Here is an 18,502-nt window from a genome sequence, read left to right on the forward strand (position 1 = left end):
AGGTAGTTCGCATAGTTGAGAAATATTTCTCATTGCTATGCGCCGTTTGATCGAGCGCACTCACATTGTTGCGTTGTTATCTCAATGTTGTAATGTTGGATACTTTTATGCTTAATAATATTGAGGTCGCGGATTAGTATGAAGGTTGACCTTGCGTTTTTTAATAAATAATAAAAACCGGCGGTTGCGAATTTATATGAAGCGTTTCATTTGCGATTTTATAGCACTCATTGCATTCAATCGTAGTTTTACGAGTTTCTTTTATTAAATAATGAGACCAAATAGACATAAAACGTGTCCAATTTTTATAGCAAGCTTTATCCATTGTGTATAATTTGCGTCCATCCATAAATAATATGTTTATCTGAGCAATGTTTTCATATTATCTTGCCAAGCGAAAAAATTATTCTTGGCAGCACTTGCAAATACGCACACCCGTGGAAAATAAAAACAGATGCCCATCTATGTTATTTTATGTGGATACAAATATTGGACCTTATCTCTATTATATAAAGCCTCTTTTCTATGATATTGGTGTAGGTTGGTATTATATTCACTGGTCTCAAATGAACGTGATTTTAAGGAAAATATTGTGTGCGAATTAAGCGTGTATTATAATAATTGTTAGATAATAATAACAGTATCTTTTAGGCAAAGAGTATTCAAAAGATTCGGATAAATAATACAAGGAAATACGAACTACCTAGACCCATACATAGTCGATTGCTAGTATGTACTCGCTGACTTTGAAGTACCTCATGAGTCATGGTAGCAATTTTTGAGCAAAATAATATAGCCTATGCAAATAATGTGGCTACGATCTCACTAAACGTTACATAGGTACCAATACTTCACAAATCGAAATAGTCTTGATTCCTAAGAACTACATACATAATTATTATATTATAAACTTCAAGGACCAAGTAAAACTGGTCGCGACTAGTCATCAGACGCGTCTTTGTTCGCCTTTGCCGTTGACTCACAGCTGCAGTGGACTGATTTCTTTGTTTTTCGTTATGTTGATTCATTGCGAATGTACTTGCAGATTTGTTTCTCCTTGGTTGTAAGTGAAAATAGTTTAGTGTGTAATATAATTTAATAGCCCTCTATTAAGTGTCTCTAGTGCATTTTGTGTTAAAAACAGGAATGTAAATCGCATAACATAGCGCTTTTATTACAATTAATTTACCAGGAATACTGTACATTTTGTAATTACTAACTATCTAAAATATGATTAGGTAGCTGGACTGATATTTTCATGGTTATCGAAAACTGAGTGATGAAAAATCAAAGTTAAATAAAGCAATGACTGAAATTGCTCAAATTATTCAACGACTAGGTAAATTATTGTTATTACTTATTAGTATTACAGTGTAAATCATATAAGTGAGTACCAAGATATTATTGTAAAAAGTATAGATGCCTTTTCATATAACCCTTAGAAACTAATGGTAAAAAGAAAACTACGGAACCCACTACACATTCTTGACAATTTCTTCACGTCACCCTAGTCCCTACGCATAATTGAATGATTGCACCTTATTACGCATGTCTGGTGCGTGGATGTGGTAAAACGAACATACCTACATACATTGGATGGGAACCACGGTTGGTCGGTAATTATTATATGGGTCTTATGGGAACGGATGTTAATTTTATTTTGTTTCCTTTGGCGTATAATTAAATTTGAATGTATATGATTAAATAATGTTTGTCACTATGGAAGCTAATTGCAAACGGCTGTATTTTGATGAAAAAGAAAATTCTATGCATGTTGAAATGGTACAATTGAAAGGATGTTTTTAGCGCAAATAAAAATCTACCATCTTAATAAAATTAAAAATCCATATAAACCTACCTACAACCAAAAAAAAAACACTTGCATACATATAAAAAAAGTCACCATTAATATATTCGTACCGAAAATGTCACAGTGAATTATTGTCGAAGGTCAGTAACATTTGGCAGACGGCCGAATGCAGGCGCAAGTGGTACCTGCAATTTATACCTTAACTCCATAAACTTTGAGTTCAATTTCGTGTGGCTATAGAGTACCGTCTCGCGATGGTATGTTGATCTTGTGTTCGATCAATTTATGGGACGATTTGATATGATAAGGGCCTGTATATTAAGATTTATATAAATAAATGTTTAGTATAATGCGGTTTAGCTCCGGTTTTTGAAGTGAAAACTTCTTTAGCGGCCGCGGCGTTGGGTACAAAATCTTAAACTCGCGTCAGGAGTCAGGATACGTGGCTTGATCGAAAAAGCGTATGACGGATGTTTTTTTTTTAGCCCTTATATTCCATGCGTAAGACGGATACCATTCCAAAATATCAAACATGCTGAACGTTAATAATCAAGTTTTCACTTCTGCCGGCACTCCCGGAGTGCAACCCGTCTTTTTTTTGTTGATTTTGCTTGCGGATATAAAATTAATGTCCCTTTTCAGGGAAAATATTGCAAACCGACACTGGTGCAAAATTTATTGTTTAGAATTTATTAACCAAATCAAAACTCAGCTATTTGAGCGTGATGGGAACAACGACGGTAATGTTTTTTTTTTAATTTTTCTATGTCAAACGACCTTTAATTATTCATAAGAGCCTAGTTAATTTCGTACTCAAGTTCAAAAATAATCAGCACCAAATTCAATGATTAATTAAAAATTAATTAGTTAGTAAAATAAAAATCGACCTCAATTAAAGCCATCAATAACCCACATTAGCGTATTTAAAATAAAACATTTCTCATTTCTATACGCAGTTCCGATTGAAAAATTTTATTAAAATATTTGAACATTTCAATGGATTGAAAACAAAGGCGCGACCAACTAGATTTCGAGTACTATCGAAGCGAAAAAAATACCCAACAAATCTTCAGAAAAAACATAAAAAAAACTTGATAGATTTTTTAAAAAACCGCAGACATTGCTTTTGTTTACCGTCATTGGAATTTCTTTTCAGGTTGAATTCAATGGGATTGCTCCGGATCGAACTTTTTTTTATTTCTAACGTAATCGAATTTAGGCGAGCCTTTTTCACTGTATGGATCTAGGAACGGAATAGATTCAAAGGTGGTTTGTTAGCTGTATGTAAGGTAGAAATAATATGCAACTAATCTTGGATTTGAATTTTGACCCGATTCACATACATGAGTTTCGCAATTTTTTATTTGTCAAGTCCATTCTGTGACTGAGCTATCAGTTTTATTAAAATAGGTTTAGCTGTTCCTGTGTAACAGAATAAAAATTATATACAGAATAGATTACTTTTCTTTCTACATACCTAAAAAAGTCTATAAACATACAATCTACTAGACTAAACTCTTATAAATTTCATAAACAGTAATAAACATTAAAACTATAACACGTACTTTACTCTCCATAAATAAACGTTCAAAAATTACATTGTTTACTGATTCGATCAAAAATTACTACGCAGGTTAGGTATTACAGAAATACTCGCACATGTCTTAAATCTCTAAATCTAGATTATATCCGTATCACAGTTTTACTTTCAAGAAGTAAACATCCCGAAATAACGATGCTTAGATTCTATGAAAATCCATTTTACCCAAGCGCGAGAGAGACGGGTATACCAACATTAGTAGGGCATGCACCCGGGTTTACCCGGTTCTGAAAAACCCGGGTAAACCCGGGTTTTTTGATGATCTTGAGAACCGGGTCTGAATAATATGAAACCCGGTTCTCCCGGTTCCGACCAAAATATTAAAATATAAAGTATTATTTATATTCTGCTTCATTATTTCAACAAATTTATTCTATCTGGCAACGTCAGACTCACGTGCATCGCGAATTTTCGTGCCACGCCTCAAGCTTGGCTCTGATTGTCTAACCTTAGATGCTATAGGTTTCCTACGGTTGTATTTATTATTATTATGTATCTCAATTCCATAATACACGGGTACCATCATAAGGAAGGTACCCACCCGGTCCTTTGGAAGGCTTACGTGGGGACACGGATCCAATACGCAGAGGCCCTTTCGAGAACTTTACTGTGTTGTGGGACTATATTATTATTATTATTATGAGCCATGGCTGTCCCACTGCTGAGCAAAGGCCTCTATTCCCTCAATCCATTTCTCCCTATTTTGAGCAATTTTGCTCCAATCTGCTAAATGGGAATCAAGCTCGGCCCGCCATCTTGTTCTGGGCCTGCCACGCAGCCTTTTGTCCTTGTTGGGGATCCACAAAGTGGTAATTTTCGCCCACAACTCCTTCGACATTCGGTAAACATGGCCAGCCCAGTTCCTTTTCAGCTCAGCAGCTTTATGAGCTACATCGATTATCTGTGTTTTTGAGCGCAGTATCCCATTTTGGACGCGATCCGTAAGTTTTATGCCCAAAATACTGCGCTCCATCTATCTTTGGCAACCCCCAAGTGCGAACTTTTGGTGATCAGTCAATGACCAAGTCTGTGCACCGTAGGTGAGGATAGGTAAGATGCACATGTCCATGAGTGTTCGTTTTAGTGAAAGAGGCATCTTTCCTTTCATCAGCTCTTTCATCGACCAAAAGCCAAGCGTTCTCAATACGTTTACCAATTTCTTTATCCTGTCATGCTTGGAAAGAAACTATTTTGTCAAGATAAGTATACTCATCGACATATGTAACTGACCCACCCTCGAAAATGATGGTGGTTTTGGTGCTATTAGTCATTATGTTCGTTTTGGTCATGTTCATCGTAAGTCTAACCCTAAGGCTTGCATCGCTCAAGTCTTCGAGCATAGTTTGCAACTCTGAGGATGTAGACCAAAAAAAAATTAGGCTTCGAAAATGACAAAAATTAAAAAGGCTACAGATATATTTTTATTAGATTTGTCGTAAATTTGAAAAGCTGTTGATTTTCCTGTTTCACATAATGATCCAGTCATGTTTTTGTTTTTGGTATCAAGCTAAAATTTATATCGAATACTCAAGTCTACGGTCCCTTGATGCTGTAAAAAAGTCAAACTCACAAGCCAACGCATCAAAAGATACAGCCGTAAATAATGAAAATTTTCGCAAATTTCGACATTTACATGGAACTCAAAACCTACAGGGTACTTTTCATGAACACAGAGCCTTGAAATTTGGTAAAAGTAACGTCTTATAACACAGATAAAGGAAAAATTGCTAAAAACATAAATTTTTAAGTTACAACATTATAAAAAAATAGGTTTGTTCGGAGCCCTCGGAGCACGAGTCCGACTCGCACTTGGCCGGTTTTTTGCTTTACAGTTTCCAGTTGATGAATACCTAAGGTTTAAGTTTATATGTGATATTATGATAACAAGATACTTTTATAAGACTGATAAATAAAGAAAAGTATTGAAATTTTGTTTCTTTATTAATTTAATAAAATAAGACACAAGCCGCGTAAAATAAAAGGCCCATCAGGTACTTTTACAGTTACTTTTGTTTTATTTCGTATTTTTTCCGAGGTATTATAAAAGAACCGGGTAACCCGGTTCTACCCGGTTCTGAGCTCGATTTGGAACCGGGTTTCAGAAACTTGGAACCGGACTCGGTTCTGCATGCCCTAAACATTAGAGACGGGAACACCAACATTCAACACATCTCCAAAAATATCGTCCATCCCTTTCACTCTCGAGAGGAGAAAGTGAAATAAAAATAGATACCCGTGAATAGTTTGGAACTACCGGTAACCTTTACGTGTTTTAATATGATTATTATTTATTATATATAACGTATTTGTATTACATATATGAAAATTAACGAACGGTGGTGTTGAAATACATGTACTTAAAATAATTAATATATTATTAAATATATTTTATTACAATACTTGCTTGGTAATAAAAATATACGACATGATTTGTGAAAAGCGTGAGCAGATGTTTAACGATGTAAAAATGTATTCCTTTTTATATATAAGAAATGAGATCAGACTAAAATTTAGATTGTATGATTATAATGTAGAATATAAATTCTTGAAGGTAAATTCAAGTTACAAAAGAAATATTCGATATAGAATTCTCTATACTAATATTAATAACTTATTTGTTAAAGGAATTGTATTATAGACTAGCTGCTCCCCGCGGTTTCACTCCCGTGGCTCCACTCATGTTGGTCGTAGCGTGATGATATATAGCCTATATCCTTCCTCGATAAAAGGGCTATCTAACATCGATAGATTTTTTTCAAATCGGACCAGTAGTTCCCGAGATTAGCGCGTTCAAACAAACAAAAAACTCTTCAGCTTTAAAATATTAGTATAGATGAATGCAGCAAGAACATCGCCACAGATAAAAAAAACTACCCATAGATTCAGCTAAGCGCAATTTGAGCGGGCATTGGGCAACTAATTGTTTAATCGGCCATTGTTGTCTATTAGGCAAGTCTTTATTAATTAATCAGCTGAGAGACAGCCACTTATATTGTTATTTGTTACTAAGTTCAGTCTTGAATTACGCTTTCACGTAGTTTTTTAATTAAAACACGTAAGTTTTTGAATTTAAATTTAAAATACGTAAAGTGAATATTAAAAGCATTTTAATAAGAAAGGTTGGTATAATATTATTAATTTTGAAGTTTAATACAGGAATTAGATCAAATGTTCTTTGTTTTTATGTAGGTAGTTAGTAGTAACTAGTTATGTCAATTTTTTTACGACAATTTGGATGAAAACTTTAATGAATTAGGAATTCTTTCCAAGGCATAGGTAATTGTAATATACGGAATACTATTCGTCCGCTATATGAAAATAACTGTTCTCAACTATACCTATTTTGATAAGATTTGTGGTAGGCGGTAGCTGACATAATCGCTACTTTCATGTTAATTCTTTCTTTCTAACTTTATTACGAGACAGTGTTTTCTGCGTGTATTAGTCATTCCGAGTGGCAATTATTTGACCGCTATTTGTACATACAAATTTATTTTTACCAATTTGTATTCAGGCGTTTGTATGCCTTGCACAATGTAATACCACCGACGCGGACGGTTTCGATGTAACTTTTGTCAAAGGAGAGTCACTCCTGTCACTGATACGAATAGGGTTGCCAATCGCTGGATTCAATGGATGCGGAAATAAAACCGGTTTTATTAAGGCTATGGTCTAGAGTTGTGCGATTTAATATACTTAAATAAATAGGATTTATGGTCGCTTATTCAATTAATGTTGTAATTGCGCTTTCGATTTCAATTCACTTTAAATGCACTGTGAGAGATTAATTTATTTTGAAATACGAGCTATGTGATAATATGTTTTTCTATAAATTATACTAACATAAACTTGAACATGACACACTCTATGACAGAACTTGTACAAACAAGTCTTAACACATTGTTCAGATATTTTTATGCATTTAGTGTCTTAAATGTTTTAACATGCCACATTTTAAGCGTAATTTCGCCACGAAAATGCATTCATTTGCATTAAAATATGCATCGAAAAATCACACATTTGTCTCGCTATTCAACTTTCGCAACAAGCACTGTATCTGCATGAATAAAAGCGATGTAACAGGCAAACAACGACAAAAACAATTAAAAAAAGTAAATTAATCGTAAAAACAGTATTGGTGGCAACCCTAAGCACAAATTAGGAGCATGTCTACTGCAACAAGCACATCTGCATGCATAAAAGCGATGTAACAGGCAAACAACGACAAAAACAATTATTAAAAAAAGTAAATTAATCGTAAAAACAGTATTGGTGGCAACCCTAAGCACAAATTGCGAGCATGTCTACTGCAGATTACGTGAGCGCCTCAGGCTGTATTCTTGTTTCATAATAATTCGTAACATATAAGACCTACTTTTAGACAAAGCCATTAGTATGGAACTTTATCGTTTAATGCAACAGGTAATCTTAACAATCAATCAAAAGCAGCGCCAGATTTGTGCTAGATAATAAATTGTGTTCAGTTGTGATCTTCATTAATTATATTGCCATAACTAATAATAATATGACAAAGGTATTGTGACTAAAATTATTTTGTATCTGTGCCGGCGTGCATGCATTCATTGGACGAGTACCTAAATCGTAATGTCATTTGCGATACAAAACTTCGAACGTTATTTTATATGGAAACATGTTAACTCTAGTCAAAATGCCAAACAAAGATTGAAAATTATGCAATCGAATAAATCCTAGTTACCTACACTCTTTAAAATTTATAATCTGCAACTATAAACCGGCTTACGTAAGTCTGTACAAGCAAATATATACGCGAATGAAGAAAAAATTTAATAATCTACCTACAATGCGACCGAAACGAGGTCGCTGACCTAAAATGGGAAAATACGTACATTTATCCACATCACGGAAATATAAATAATAAATCTGATAAAAAATCACCGATTAGTCATACTTACAAATCTAAACGTGGCGACCGTTAACATTCAAAAAGGTACATACCTGTATTTCGATTGTATTACACGATCACCTTTTCACAAACTATGCCTTTGTTTCACAAATGGCTCCCAAAACCGTACAGTTTATCTGGAAATAGAAACGAATTTTATTAATGCTCCGTCTTGAACACAAACTATCCGTTTTTGGACCTACGCAACGTAATTCAACCGTCATTCATGTAAACAACTGTTCGATGTACAAAAACGCTTCCGAAGGGATACGCACCGATAAAAAATACACGTTAACCACAGTTTTTGTCCACAACGCACTGTGGGATAGCCGGTCGTTCCGGAGTAACTAGTTTTTATTTCGATTGTCGCACAAACAGATACAAGACAGCCGACCTTAACGGCAGTCGGCGCGAGACTGAGCAGTGAGCAAATGCTAGCGCCCTCTCAAGTCGCAACCGCCCCGCGTTGGGTGTGTGTGAGTGTATTTTGATGTGAGGGTGCGCCCTGCGCCCCGACTCCCGACAACCGTTTATTTATTTTCGAATACAGGATGAATAGTCCGGTCGGTGCATTCGTCGCTCGAATTAAAAACTTGTGTTGTTTAGATGGAAAATTATTTAGCGATCGCGCATCACAAGGATATAAGAGCGCCTCTTTGTAAACGGCCGTGAACTGACAGCGTCAACGGCGGTCATTGCCACGGGCACTGCTATAAAAATACGTCACTATCTGTTACGTTCTTACATTAATCTGTGATATTATCAGATTAAACGATTTTGGTAAGCGAGCGAAATACGTGCTTTAAAATGTCTTGGGAAAATAACAAATGTAATGCTATTGTCTATTTATTGTAGAAAGAAATACGTATTTTCGGCGTTTTATAAAACAATATATCTAAATTGGTTCAAAATGTTCACAGTTAAGATAAGAGTGATTTAATTAATTCCTTATTGATTTATTGATATGATCTGATATGAGAAATTGGAGTAGTGTTTTGATTTAGGTGAAATTTTCGATGTAGATATGTATCTCTATTTAGTACTATGCATAAATTAAACAAACTGAATTGATTTACATGTAGGTAACATTTAAATTTATTTATGAACAATAAATTATTGAATGACACAAAATTAGTAATAATTTTAATTATGATGATGCTTACAAACATTATGCGATAATACCTAGGTATTACATTGATTTATGATATAAATATTAATTGCAGTAGGTATGATATGAGAACTGAGAATTTTTTTTTATCTTAGGTAAGTATACTAATTTGAATTGTAGGTACCTAATAGATGATTATATTATTTAGTACAATGGTAAATAATAGAAGGAATTTATACAGTAAATCTGGTATCTGGTACAATCCTATCTGCGGGTTCTAAAAGAAGAATAAAAAAATGTTATTTTCTTGAATACAAGATTTAAGGTATAATGCAAAGTACTTTCTCCTAATAAATGGGTCTAGACGAGATTCCTCATTTCTTATTAACAATACAGAGAAAGTTCGGCTTACGACCTTGAGAATTAATATTAAACCCTTTATTATGCGTTATTTATTCACGTGTGATCTAGGTTCTAAACCTAAAAGCAGATCTAAGTCAATGCAAATACTAGGTTACCTATCACGATTACTAAATATTTATTACGAAAATATTATATTCTTAACTAGACTTCTGCCTGTTGTACCTATAGTCTAAAACTTAATCTATATTGGTTTGTTTGTATTTTTGTTTGAACGCGCTAATCTCAGGAACTACTGGTCCGATTTTAAAAATTGTTTCGGTGTTAGATAGCCCATTTATCGAGGAAGGCTATAGGCTATATATCACCTCGATAAGATCAACAGGAGCGTAACACTGCGGGTAATACCGCGCAGCACAGCTAGTAAATTATATTTTAAAAAATTATTCGAAAGCTACGCTTTTCATTAGTGAAAACAGAATAAAAATCGGTGTTGCAGTTTTTGAGTTTATCGCGAACAGACAGACGCAGCGGAGGACTTTATTGAATAATTAATAATAGGTATGTAATAATTAATATAATATGTGTAATAATTAATAATATGTAGTGATGTAAAAGGTCACTCTTTATTACAAAGCGGTTAAAATATTGTCTTTAATGTTAGAAATCGTCTAGACAGACAGTCTAGGCTAGAGTATACGTCTACGAAATGTTTTAAGGAGATTTAATTTGTTAATATCATTACCGAGATTAATGTAGGTATTTTGTTTGACTTTAAAAAATACGTAAATAATATTCGTTACACCTATTACTATAATAGATAAATTTTTATGGTATGTTTTAACTTCTAACGTTGTTTCGATTGTGTAGGTATATTGTATAGAGATTACATCTTACTAAAAAACTTGTCTAGTAACTCCAATAGGTATGGATTATGGATAGCGGGATTTGATAAAACTTGATATAAGTACAACCTATATAGAATTATAAGAAATATTTATGCAGATAAAAGTGAAAGTGATTAAATCGGTTACTGACACAATTTCAATTTTATCATTATGCAAAATGATTATAAATTTAATCAAATTAGTATTTTGTTTATTTATCTGTCATATCAGTATTATAACTAGGTGAAATTTTATCTCCCTAAACATTGAATGTTTGTTCCTCTAGCACGCATGAATTACTGATCCAAGATTGATTGTATAATTGATTATCTTCAGTAGGTTACAAATCCTTTCGAATACTGCGATTAAATAAGAAAGTTTATGCAAATTTACATCAACTTACCAGCACTTATGACAATGACAACACTTTTGTTATTGTATGTGAAGATTTTTAAAATTTAATAGATTGCATAATAACTACTTAGTTACTCAGTTATTTATTTACATGACATAAATGGAGTCGAGGACTGCCGCGGTAAAGCTATTGCATAGCATCGCATCGCTGTGCCGATTGGAGTGGGGGGTGTTAGGTTTTTTCGTTACGGAATTTGTATATTCGGTCGCCACTCGCCACGCTCAGTCTGAGATAAAAGCTATGCAATAGTTTAATAATTATTAGCAATCCGTTGACAACATGGTAATCATTTATTATTTTGTCATGTTTAAATTCAGTATTTTATCACTAATTGTATGAAACAAAGTCGCTCTCCGCATTTGTCTGTCTGTTCCTTTATTCAAAAAAAAATAAATTAAAAAAATTAATCGGTATTTGCATAATAGAGAAAGTCAATGTTTTGTTGAGTACCTCTAATGCGAAAGCTGCCAAAACCGTTTGAAATGCATCGAAATAATTTACTACAGCGCGAGCGTTATATTATATCACTAGCTGTGCTCCGCAGTTTTATCACAGGTACACACATACTTATAACTATTTTACACGCTAATACATAAATTCAGTAATTTAATAATTATATCTAGCTACAAATTTAAGGAGATAATTCAAACTTGTACACTTAATATCAAAGATCGGTGACAATAAATTAACTTCATGAGCTTAAGCGTGATTTTAGTTTTATTAAACTACCTACATTAATTTTTTATGTCATATTATTTTTTTCTGACTCAAGTCGGAAAAGAGTCACTCAGCATATTTCTTTAATACATACCTATATATTGAATAGAACTCCTTCGTTTCTCAGGAGCATCATTCCAAGAAGATTATCGTATCTAAGCGCGTTACTACGGAACTGCTTGACTAATTTAATTAAAATATTTGTGATAAGTAGACCGATTAAGGTTTGAAGTGGTGAAGTTTGTGAACAAATTGTACACTTGAGAAGATAACAAGAGCTTTTATTTAGAAACAGTCGTATTAGAATAAATTAATGGTCAATTCTGTTTAAATTTTTAAGATAAATTCAGTTATTTTCTGAGAGAAACTTCAGATTTTTGTTTTAATGAAAGAATATTATAAAAAAATTATAAGTTAATTACATGTAGGTTTATAGTTTATACATATTTAAAGAATAGAAAAAAATCGATCACGAGACGGGATCGTGTTGGTTTTCATAAAATTCAATTTTATTGTACTTTTTTGAAAGAAAATCGTCAATAAATTTTCACAGTAATTTATCTAGTTGAGACCGGGGACTCCCCCGGCCCAGTAGCTTGTGTTAAAAAACAGATAATAGATAACATTAATTAAATGTGCCTAATTTTTCAAAAACGCTTCGTAATCCGACCAATTACACATGATAAGTGATATCAAAGATTACCACAAACTATATAAAGGTTTGCATAAAATTCTTTGCATGAAAATACAATAAAATGAAAGTTTTAATCCTGTTATATTTGGTAGGAGCTACATGGTGTAAGGAGCCAATTTTTCATGACTATCATGAGGAAGTTGGTATACCTGAAGCAGCGAGGATTAGGAAGGTGGAAGAATCCATTGATTTTGATGGCAGGATCATAGGAGGTAGTGCGTCGACGCTGGGAGCCCATCCTTATATGGTAAGATTTTGCTCAGATTTATTGTACCTATAAGATATTGTTATTTCAATGGCTATTGCTATTAAATATATATTGATAGGAATTAATAAGTTGTGAGTGTGTTGTGTTTTGGGAAGTATGTGTGGTAAGTTTTTATAACTGTGTGAGCATGATTATTGTATTTTTATTTATTGTATTTTAGTTAACGTTGATTTGAATTAAAAATATTCATAAGTATATAGTCTATATGATGTAATTTCAATGTGAAAACCAAGTTCAATCAAAAACAATTACTACAGTGCTTGACAGTGCTGCTGTTCTTGCACAACAAATTAAATATTAACACAAGGAGTAAGGTTAAAATATCTTATTAGGACTTAAATTGAAGTTAAAATAGTAGTTACGATATTAGTAAAATAACAGCAACATTTCAATTTAGATGTATTGTGTATCATTAAAATATCTCGTAGAAATGACATAGACCTTACACGTTACAATTTCCTACTACAAATGAATATTTTATAGCCTCGCTTATAGAAAGACACATGACAAGCCAAGATTACATATTGTAACCTATGACAAATAACGTAATATTTTAAATCAATAACTACTATATCGATTCATATGACCCTGTATATTTTTATAAAAAAAAAATATATTCAATTCATATACATATACATAAAGAGGGTACTTTGTTGACACATCAATCAGAAAATTAATTATTATTTTCATGTGTTTAATTTTACGCGAGTATTTAAAGACAAGCTGCGCCCCGTGGTTTCACCCGCGTGGCTCCGCTCCTGTTGGTCTTATAGCGCGATGATAATATCATCGCGCTTTAGGCTATATATGTATTATGTATATATAGCCTACTGCCTATAGCAGCCTCGATAAATGGGCTATTTTTTTCAAATCGGACCAGTAGTTCAAACACACTCTTCAGCTTTATAATATTATTATAGAAAGTATAGATAGATGAGCATAATATTACATAATTATAAAATAAACATTGTATCAGAAATTTAGAACGGAACGTGTTATCTATTTACGGCCAATGGTTATTTCATTCCAATCAATCTGCATAGCAAATTTTATTCAAAACGACTGTGTAGATTTTGCGTGAAATTGACACAAAAATGACATTCATATCCATTCACTATTTAATATTGTAAACAATATATTTACTTTAATATTATAAAGTTCTATAATATAATGAAATAATCGGATAAGGATCGATTTCTTTTTTAAATTTTAAAGGGTATATTCCGTAGGTCATAGAATAGGTTGTAATTTTGTAAACTGTTATAAAGGATGTCCTGATTGAAAAGAGTTTTCCAAGCTATTATATATATTATTATCTAGTAGTTATTCAATAAATATATTTAAATTTTTAAAACAATTAATCGCAAAAATATCAAACATTGTTGATTGATTGATTGATTGATTGATTGATTGTTTGATTGATTGATTGATTGATTGATTGATTGATTGATTGATTGATCGATCGATCGATCGATTATTGATTGATTGATTGATTGATCGATTATTGATTGATCGATTGATAGATTATTGATTGATCGATTGATTGATCGAATGATTGATTGAATGATCGATTGATCGATCGATATATCGATTGATCGATTGATAGATTGATATATTGATCGATTGATAGATTGATCGATTGATAGATTGATAGATTGATCGATCGATCGATTGATAAATTATTGATTGAGTGATTTGATTGATCGATCGATTTATCGATTGATCGATTGATCAATTATTGATTGCTCGATTATTGATTGATTGATTGATCGATCAATTGATCGATCGATTATTGATTGATCGATTATTGATTGATCGATTATTGATTGATCTATTATTGATTGATCGAATGATTGATCGATTGATTGATCGATTGATTGATCGATCGATCGATCGATTGATAGATTGATCAATGATCGATCGATCGATTGATAAATTATTGATTGATCGATTATTGATTGATCGATTGATCGATTATTGATTGATCGATTATTGATTGATCGATTGATCGATTATTGATTGCTCGATTATTGATTGATTGATCGATCGATCAATCAATAATCGATTGATCGATTGATTGAATGATCGATTGATCGATCGATATTTAGTGTACTGGGGTCTTCAAATTAAATACCGGATATGCTGAACTACTTTATTACATTTATAAATTTATACTTTACTAGCTTCCGCCCGCGACTCCGTCCGCGCGGATGTCGGTCTTGGCGTGGGTGGTTTATTTCTCCATTTTGAGTAACTCTGACAATGACATCTTATAAATATCTATTGGACCCAAATACGGCTAGGCCTATAATAATACGCAACGTGTGTTCGCGGTTCTACAGAACAACGTCTATGGATAAAACTGAAAAATTAAGATTAATTTTTTTTCTACGTATTTTTTCAGGATAAAAAGTATCCTATTTTACGCCCAGGATAATAAGGTATAATTATACCAAGTTTCATCGAAATCGAACCGTTAGTTTTCACGTGATGTCTTCACATACAGACAGACAGACAGACAGACAGACAGACAGACAGACAAAAATTTTTTTAATCACATATTTGGGTTTGGTATCGATCCAGTAACACCCCCTGCTATTTATTTTTTCAATATTTTCAATGTACAGAATTGACTCTTCTACAGATTTATTATATATGGAATATGGATAGATTAAATCACGTTAACAATCCATTAAAGCTTTAATTTTTACATCTACAAATAAAATTTATTTCCTAGCAACATTTTTTTCGGACATTGTTGAAAACTTCCAAATCAACAGACCACCTCGAATGTCCGAAATGAAATAGTAAGCATATTTATTCAAGCAATATTTATTCAAGGCAGGTCTGGTCATCCTCCTAACAACGAACAGCCAATCGGCATGCGGAGCGAACCTCCTCTCAAACACCAAGCTGGTCACCGCTGCGCACTGCTGGCGAAGCCGTCAGAACACTGCCAGACAGTTCACAGTGGTCCTAGGGTCTGTCCGACTGTTCTCCGGTGGTGTACGGTCTGTTACCAGTAGGATAGTCATGCATCCACAGTATAATAGAGAGAATTTGAGGAACGATGTCGCGGTTATCACGATTAATCATGTTGCGTATACGAGTAAGTTGTGCTTTTTATTGCATATTTTTTGAACTGTGTTTCAACTTTTAACGAATTTAAAGATTGCTGTGCGCTATATAGTACTACTCGTATAAAACTATTAACAGCAAAGAGCCAAGTTAAAGGTAGTATATTAAACATAATTGCTTCACTTAATTAAAGAAGAATTAAAAGTTATTTGAAAAAAAAGAATGTAATTTTGGCTTTCCTATATAGACGAATCTTAAAACAAAACAGACAGGGGCTTCCCCGACGTCAAGCTTACTGTATTACTTTGATAAGAACAGTAATATATTTTATTTTCTTGATTAGATAATTAATGTTTGTTTTATTTTAGATGTAATCGGTGCGATAACATTAGCAAGCGGTAGTGCACTGTATACTAATCAATGGCCCACGGCAGTTGGGTTTGGACGAACAAGCGATAGTAAGTACCTACTTTTTGTTTAATAAGTACTTTTCGGTAAAGATATTTATGATGTATTTGCAGTTGTATTTAAGGTTTTGGTTATGCGTAGCTTGCTAAATTATAAGACATCATTTAATGTTACATGATGAACATATTCCATCACATCCATAATAAATCAGCTATAAATCTGTAAGCGTCTTTGACAGCTTTGGCAGCACATTATGGTTTATAATATTATCATTAATTACTATCAAACATATGGAGGGAACATAGCAATAAGACATGAGATTGTAGAAGAGGATAGAAGTGGTCATTGTACAACACCTACTTATACAAATGGTGTTTCTATTTGAATTAAATAAATACCTAAGTGCCTTGTTATCTTAGAAATCCTGGACATGCTGCCACACGTAATGATTCCGGGATCTCCAAGATACGTTTACCAACCTACTTTTTATGATTTCCAGCGGCTGTAGTATCCCAGAGCTCGGTCCTCCGCCAAGTGAACCTTCGCGTGATATCCAACGCGGAATGCCGAGCTACGTATGGGTGGGATAGCGTCGTGGATTCCTCTCTATGTACCGATGGAGGGAGGGGCACGGGCACCTGTGGGGGGGACTCTGGTGGTCCCTTGGTGATTGGCAGTGGTACTGCGCGACGACTGGTTAGTTTATTGACGTGACAACGTCTTATAATTCGATAGAGCCGGCTGCACGCACGAAAAAACATGACTCATGCGGCGTTACCTCGCTCTGAGGCGTTCCATGTAAGGCTTGAAGTGCAAGCGAGAGTGCGGAACGAGCGACAAATAACCAATTTTTTATTTATTTATTTAAACCCTAATCGTTCATCAATTCATGAAATAACGAATACACAAGAAATAGACCATAATAACAACCATTAAAGATTGAATACTTCATTACGGCTATGGTCAGGCTGATTGGGTTATGACTATCTCCTATCACCATTCTGTCTATTACTTCCCAACTTCTATACGGACGTCATTTTGTTAATAACAATAGCTGAAACTACTGATCCAATTGAAAAAATTGTTTCAAAATGTTTCGCAAATTTTATTTAAATAGAAGAGAAGACACAAAAGATGAATTGTTATTATTCTAAACACATTAATTATAAATCACTAGCTTTCCGCCCGCGGCTTCGCCCGCGTTTTCAAAGAAAAACCCGTTCCCGTAGGATTTCCGGGATAAAACGTAAATTGGTTCAGTAGTTAAGGCGTGATTGAGTAACAGACAGACAGACAGAGTTACTTTCGCATTTATAATATTAGTATGGATTATATTATTCACAACATAAATCCTTATTATCTAATCTTAATCTCTCTTATCTTTAATTCACACTGATCTTTATAACCTATTTATTATTTATTTGTTAACAAGAGTATAATTTTCAGATTGGCATCACTTCATTCGGCTCTTCACGCGGCTGCCAAGTGGGTGCTCCATCCGTGTTTGCAAGAGTTACCTGGTTCAATTCCTGGATTCGTGGACAACTATAAATAACTTTTTACCTACTTTAAAAGTTATCAGTTTTCAATACATTGATAATGTGCAGTTTGATACCGCCTTGTAGACTTTTAAAAAATAAAATATTTTTTAATATGATCGTGTAGGTACTTATTTATTTTAAAATTTTAAGCGTTAAAAAGTAAATGTTTGTATGTTATGTAACCCTATAAAGCTCGAATGATTCATTGGATTTTGATTATTTTTTACACAAATCCATACTAATATTATAAATGCGAAAGTAACTCTGTCTGTCTGTCTGTTACTCAATCTTTTTTTTTTTTTTTTTTTTGTGTGGTGTCTCTCAATGTTAGCCAGAAGGGCTTCTACATTTTAACGCGGACGCGGGGGTGAACTGAAGGTTCACCCTGGTAGCGACATGCACAAGGGCGTCCCCCCTTGACGGGGACCACGAACCTCGGCTTGAGCTGTCGCTTGAGTGGAGGAGGCCAGAAGGGCCCTAATCGGACGGGCGCTCACCCGGGTGGGCGCGGGAACGCGGAACAAGGGACCTCGTCTTCGCCGGCGAAGACGGTGTACGCTTTCTGCTGTGGTGTGTGCGGTGTCGCGGTTGGTTCGACGTTGGGCTTCAATCGCCGAGTCTAGCCGTGCGTTGGCTTTGGTAATGTCGTCGTCGGAGTCGTCCAAGACGTGTCTCGGCCGCCTGCGACGACG

General features: G+C 34.0%; 2 protein-coding genes and 1 long non-coding RNA gene across 14 annotated transcripts in view; 2 read left to right on the forward strand and 1 right to left on the reverse strand.

The window, feature by feature from the left end:
- The window catches only part of brat (tripartite motif-containing protein brain tumor), a 432,659-nt gene that overhangs the window by 173,545 nt on the left and 240,612 nt on the right, over nt 1-18,502 (reverse strand). For 6 of the 12 annotated variants that reach the window (XM_089711170.1, XM_089711167.1, XM_089711157.1 and 3 more), the window contains exons 1-2: nt 8,610-8,767; nt 8,388-8,471 (exon numbers count right to left, since the gene is read on the reverse strand). The exons of 2 other annotated variants lie outside the window; for them this stretch is intronic. The gene's annotated coding sequence lies outside the window, so the exon portion shown is untranslated. Of the gene's footprint in view, nt 1-8,387; nt 8,472-8,609; nt 8,768-18,502 lie in introns of those variants that run through there. 4 more of the 12 variants (XM_089711158.1, XM_089711161.1, XM_089711160.1 and 1 more) reach the window with 1 other exon arrangement.
- LOC149476791 (uncharacterized) overlaps nt 1-18,502 on the forward strand; it is a 465,754-nt gene that overhangs the window by 6,933 nt on the left and 440,319 nt on the right. The window lies entirely within an intron of this gene.
- LOC149476792 (epithelial serine protease-like) lies at nt 12,577-17,832 on the forward strand. Its single transcript, XM_089711290.1, has 5 exons — nt 12,577-12,762; nt 15,625-15,892; nt 16,230-16,319; nt 16,769-16,965; nt 17,716-17,832. Exons 1-5 carry the CDS (start codon nt 12,577-12,579, stop codon nt 17,818-17,820), a joined length of 846 nt encoding a protein of 281 aa, XP_089567416.1. The 3' UTR covers nt 17,821-17,832.

The sequence above is a fragment of the Colias philodice genome, chromosome 26 (genome assembly GCF_061535455.1).
Source record: "Colias philodice isolate Cphi_HAF_F1 chromosome 26, ilColPhil1 Martin Lab GWU primary, whole genome shotgun sequence".
In the NCBI taxonomy this organism is placed as follows: Eukaryota; Metazoa; Arthropoda; class Insecta; order Lepidoptera; family Pieridae; genus Colias; species Colias philodice.

Coding starts and splice junctions, on each gene's coding strand:
- LOC149476792 (XM_089711290.1), top strand. CDS start 12,577: ATGAAAGTTTTAATCCTGTTATATTTGGTAGGAGCTACATGGTGTAAG. Junction 12,763..15,624: donor TGGGAGCCCATCCTTATATG/GTAAGATTTTGC, acceptor TATTTATTCAAG/GCAGGTCTGGTCATCCTCCT. Junction 16,966..17,715: donor GTGGTACTGCGCGACGACTG/GTTAGTTTATTG, acceptor TATAATTTTCAG/ATTGGCATCACTTCATTCGG.